General features: G+C 17.3%; 2 protein-coding genes across 2 annotated transcripts; one reads left to right on the top strand and one right to left on the bottom strand.

Moving 5' to 3' along the window:
• On the top strand, window positions 1-1,560 carry PRSY57_1244500 (kinesin-13, putative; the record flags this gene model as incomplete). Its single annotated transcript, XM_020115105.1, has 1 exon — window positions 1-1,560. A coding segment is annotated over one exon (1,560 nt), but the record flags the coding sequence as incomplete, so codon positions are not given.
• Window positions 1,561-2,116: 556 nt separating this feature from the next.
• Window positions 2,117-6,328, bottom strand: PRSY57_1244600 (putative membrane protein; the record flags this gene model as incomplete). Its single annotated transcript, XM_012908858.2, has 1 exon — window positions 2,117-6,328. The coding sequence occupies one exon, from the start codon at window positions 6,326-6,328 to the stop codon at window positions 2,117-2,119; it is 4,212 nt and encodes a 1,403-aa protein (XP_012764312.2).
• Between the last annotated feature and the right edge of the window lie 192 nt (window positions 6,329-6,520).

The following is a 6,520-nucleotide window of genomic DNA, read 5'->3' on the forward strand; positions in this document are numbered from 1 at the left end:
AATAATAAGGAACAAAAGGAAAAAAAAAACATACATGGATGTGACAATAATATTATTCAAAATAGGAACAATTTTGAAAAAAAGAAAAAAACGAATTTTTACAATAATAACAATATTGTTATAGGAAATAATAATATAGGAAATAATAATATAGGAAATAATAATATAGGAAATAATAATATAGGAAATAATAATATAGGAAATAACAACAGTCCCCGTATGAAATATGGTTTATGTGGTAGTCACACAAGTATTGATAATATGAAAGATAATCAAATGAAAGGTAATCATATAAAAAGTAATAATAATAATAATAATAATAATACTAGTATTAGTAGTAGTAATAATATTTATAATAATATTAATGATGATGATACATTTCAAAATGATTATTGTCACAATGACAATACCTTTAGTATTAGAAGAAAAAACAATACTAATATAAATAGTAACATATACAACAATGATGATATAATTTATACAATAAATAGTTTAAATGATTATATGAGCAATACCTTATTACATTTTAAAGAGAAATATACATATCCAACACTAAGCACAAATGAAGATATATATAATAAAGGAATGGAAGGAACACATATTAGACTGGATGATCGAGATAAATATGATAATAACGAAGTTGATGATAATGAAAATCGTGATTACATTAATAATAACAATAGTAGTAATAATAATGATAATGATAATAATAATAATAATAATTATTATTATGAACATAATGAGGATGATTTTAAAAATAATAATAATAATAATGTTGATAATAATAATAATGTTGATAATAATAATAATAATGTTGATAATAATAATAATAATGTTGATAATAATAATAATAATGTTGATAATAATAATAATAATGATAATAATAAGGTTGATAATGATGATGATGATGATGTAGATTTTGAAAATATAAAAAATTTTAATAATAATGAATATCTTAGCTACTTTCAAAAAAATGTAGATACAATAATAAATAATTGCTTAAATTCCTTAGATATTACTAGTATGTATGATGATACAAAAGAGATACTAAATAATATTCTATTATCTAAATATAAAGCTGATAAAGATAATGTTATAAAAAAATATATTAATGAAGATATAAAAAATATGTCTTTAGAAGAAATCGATAAAACAGCTCAGTTAGTTTATGAAAAGAGAAAAGTATTACTTACAAAATTATTATTATTATTTAAAAAAAATGTAGATACACAAATAAATAATGAAACAAGTGATTTAAGAAAAGATCTTGTAATGTGTCACATATGTAATAATAATCCTGATGATCAATTTCATTTTTATGCATATAGTAGACTAGAAAAAGATATTATTAATTTAATTATGTTAAGACAAATATGGTGTGAAAGTGAAAACTTAAGACTCTTATATCAATTCTTAGTAGTAGAATATCAAAATAAATCAGCAAATTCTATTTTATTAAATATCTCTTCAAATAATGGTGATATTATATTACTTAATAAAAAATTGCTTCAAGATAACATCAAAAATTGTATGGACCACAACAATATACACAAAAAATAAAGAATATTAATATAAATAAGTAAACAAATAAATAAATAAATAAATAAATAAATATATATATATATATATTTATATATTTATATTTTTTTTTTTTTTTTTTCAAATTCATTCATGTAACAAATATAATGACATTTTAAATTTTATCAAAGTATTTATTTTTTTCAACAAGTACTAATACAAAATAAAACAATGCACCTGTTCATTATATATATATATATATATATATATATGGGCATATTTTTTTCTTTTTTCTTTTTTTTGTGCTAATTTTGCTATATATAATATTACATGTGTGTTTTTTCTTTTTAAATTATTAAATATATATATATATATATATATATATAAACATATAGAGAAATATATATATTTTTAATGTAACATATATCTGAACATAAAAAATTTATATATATGTGAATTATTTTTATTAAGATATTATGACATATTCTATTTTAAAACATTGAAACATGTAGACAAATATTATAATTTTTTTAATACACACAAATGTAGATATATATATATATATATATATATATATATATATTTTATTTTTATGATGTTATAGTATAACAATATCTACGTAATAGGGATAATGTAGCAACTCTTTGATTATTTTTCTTTTCAAATTTAAGGACACGATTGTGTCATATACTTGGTTATATAATTCTGAGTGTGTATAAATTTGTTTTTCTTCAAATGGAAATGCTGAGATAAAAAGAAGATGTAAATAAGATGAGTGATTGATTATATTAACTTGCTTCACATATTGATTATTATTATTATTATTATTATTATTAATATTATATTTTTTAATATCATTCTTTTTATCATCATCTTCCTTATAAGACATATCTATTTCTTCTCGTTTTACATTTTTTGGTTTATATGCATTTATATCCATGTTAATTTTACTATTCATAATTTTATAATTAAAAATATCAAATAAATTAATACCATTATTTTGATCCTGATTTATATTATCATATTTTATATTTTTATTAATATTCATATTATAAGTAGACGAAAAGGTATTTGTTTTATTTTTATTTTCCTTTTCATGATATTTTAAATATCTATAATATAACAAATTACTTTGAATGATTTTTATGTATTTTTGATAAGGTAATAATATATAATTATTTCTAAGAAGATGGTTATTTTGGGTCTTTTTTTCTTTTTTATAATAAAATATTAAAAGATTATTACATACTTTTTTTAGAGTATATATATAAGAATTATATGATGTAGTATGTAATATATTTTCATGGTCCAAATAATTAAATAGACATGAAAATTCTTTTAATTGTATATTACCTTTTGAAGTGTATTCATGTATATATAGAATTTGATAACTGATTAATTTTAATTGTGTTTTAGCCTTTATATTTATATTATGTAACATATTTGATTTACATATTTTTTCTATGAAATAATTCAAATGATTTTTCAAAAAATATTCTAATAATTCATTATTATAATAAGATAAATAAAATGTTATATTTATTAATGCTTGTAATGATATTATCTTATTATAATTATTTAATATAATACGAGTAAATTGTTCATTGTAATAATTTAATTTTAATAAGGATATAGAAATGTTTCCTAAAGATTGATCATTAATAATATTAATTAAATTATTCGTTTTTATTAATTTATATAATAAATATTTTATTAATTCAAGATCTTGTATTTTAAAAGAAGCATATGAATGTATAATATTACCTATATGTACTAAACTTAAGGGGAATATATTTGTTTTTAAAATAGAAGAAATTTGAACAAATATATCATATCTTAATATTTTCATATGTTGTATTGCTCCTAGACTATTTGTCACAAGTTGTGAGAAAAAAAAAGTATCATATATATGGTTTTCTTTTTCTTTTTTTAAAAAAGATATATTTTGTGTTTTTTCATTTTGTGTTTTTTCATTTTGTGTTTTTTCATTTTGTGTTTTTTCATTTTGTGTTTTTTCATTTTGTATTTTTTCATTTTGTGTTTTTTCATTTTGTGTTTTTTCATTTTGTGTTTTTTCATTTTTTTTTGTATCTACTAAATAAATAAAATTCATATGTTGTTCCTTTTGCAAAATTTGTTTTTCTTTTTTTTCCAAATGATATGTTTCTTCCTCTTTAATATTTCTTATGAGTTTATTTAAATACACACTAACTAAATTAGTCAAATATAAGTTTAATATATAATTACTAATAAACAACCGATTGATAGAAAAATAAAAATTATGATATATTTCATCATAATTATGTAAAGATAAATGTATAAAACTATACAATTTCTTGTAATATGGTATATTATTATAATTTATATATTTATTATATATGAACTTTGTTATAAAATTATATAAATATGTCTTATTAAATAATTTACTTAATTCATCGATCTTATAAGAATTAATAAAATGTTCTGTAATTTTATATAAAGAATTTAAAGAATTCACAATATACTTAATATTATGTTCAATATTTTCGACATTATAAATATTGTCATAATTAAAACAAAAAATATTCATATCATTGTTAATGTTTTTTATATCATAATTATATGAACATATAAAATTTGTATAATTACTATTCATTATAATTTTTAACAAATTTATAAATTTTATATATTTTAAATCATCACAAAATGTATAGTTATTCTTATTATTATTATTATGATGTGGATTTTTTTTTGCTTCCTCATTTATATAAAATAACTTATCGATATTATCCTCCTTTGCATATTTTATAAGATTTTCATTCCCTTTCTTATCATGAATACATAAGTCAGATAATAAATTGGATTCATTTTTTATATATAGTTGTAGTATTAATATTAAATAATTATCAAATAATATTAATAAACTCTTTAGTATATATTTATATTCCTCGTTTGTAAATTTAAAGTAAACAAAAAATTTGGAAAATATATTCAAAAAGGAGGAATAAAATATTTGTACATCATTATTATTATAAATAGATATATTCTTACCTTCATTCTTATGATACTTGTTATATATATGTTCATGCACATTTTTATCTATATGTTTATCTATATGTTCATCTATATGTTTATCTATATTTATATCCATGTCTATACCTTCATCTTTATCCTTATAATCATAATTGTCGCCCTTATACCTAAGTAATAATATATTGCTATAGTTTATATATTTAAAGAGGACACATTTTAACGTTTCATCGTTTATAATATTTAAATTTCTGAAAGAGGAATAAATAGATAAAATATTGATAGGCGTAAAATACACATAATTATCACCTAAATATTTAAGAAACATTTGAGCGAAGTTATTATATAAGAGATGTTTTATAAATAAGATTTTGTCTTTATGATTTATTAAAATATGAGATGAATTATTTAAATATACAAAATATTCTATTAAGTAATGATAAAATAAGGTTAACCATTTGACATTATATCTAATATTATTTTTGTGTCTATCTATTGATATATTATCATATTTTAATTTATTTATTATTTTATAATCTTGTTGTAATTTTTCTCTATTTATATCTTTTAATTTTTTTTTATTACATGGTATATTGACTATGTTATTAATATAAAAATATAATTTATTTATTAATATATATAAAAAGAGAAAATTATAATATTTTCTTTTTATATGTATGTGAAAAATAAATACAAGATCTATAAGATTCATATTGTTCAATAATCTTTCGCTTATTCTATCTAGAAAAAATAAGAACTCTTTTTTTTTTTCTTCTAATTCATCATTAAAATATTCATAAAATGTATATAATTTTAATATAACATTTTTATCATATAATTTATTGTCAAACATATAGACATAATTAATTTGATCATATATATGTCTGTATAAATCTTTTATATATATATGTTTAATATTTTTATTATTAATATTGCTATATATTACTATATCATATTTATTTATCATATGATATAAAATATTTTTTTCAAAGAAACTACTGGATTCGTTATTTATATTATAAGAATTTGAAGGATTATGTATATTAGATATATCATACGTATTGTTGACAACATTTTTGTATATACCATTGTTTCTATAATTATTTATTAATATATTGTTTTTCTCTTCATAATTAAATATTGGATATGTATTTTGTTTTATATTGTTAACATCATTAAAATTGTATCTTTTTGTATTCGTACACATATTTGTATTTATATTAATATGTTCATTTATATGTACACCTACATTTGCTCTTATTTTTTCTTTGTTTGTTGATGCATGGTGTTCTATAATACATGAATATATAAAATTATCATCAAAATTTTCATTATAATTATTAGCATTACAATCATTATTAAATATATAATTAATACACCGATTTATTGTCCTATCATTTGGTATTATATTATTTAGTAACCTATTTAATATAAGTAAATAATTTAATTTCGTTAAGATTTGAAGAGCTATACTTTTTTGAGGAAGAGAATCTTCAAAAAAATGTTTAACAGCTTTCTTATCAAATTCTATATATAAAAATAAATATTTTATATCTTTATATGTATTATTTCTTTTTAAATTCATATATTTACTTATCCTATTATTATATAACATTTTTCTCTGCTCACTTATATTAAATCGATTATCAAATGATAAATATGTTTTACACATAGAGGCTTCATATTTCCATATATGAAAAATATTTTCTCCTTTCTTATTATATTTGATGGGACCATTTTCTACATTGTGAATATTATTTTTTATATTCGTAATATATCTAACATTTTGTATTATTCTCATATTTTCTTTGATTAATGATTGGTCTGAATGGGGTTGGAGCAAACTTCAAATCAATTCATCCATTTTCTTTTATAAATAAATAAATAAATAAATATATATATATATATATATATATATATATATATATATATATGTATATAATATATATATTATAATTTTTTTTTTTTTTTTTTTTTTTTTTTTTTTTTTTTT

This window comes from Plasmodium reichenowi, chromosome 12, assembly GCF_001601855.1.
Source record: "Plasmodium reichenowi strain SY57 chromosome 12, whole genome shotgun sequence".
In the NCBI taxonomy this organism is placed as follows: domain Eukaryota; phylum Apicomplexa; class Aconoidasida; order Haemosporida; family Plasmodiidae; genus Plasmodium; species Plasmodium reichenowi.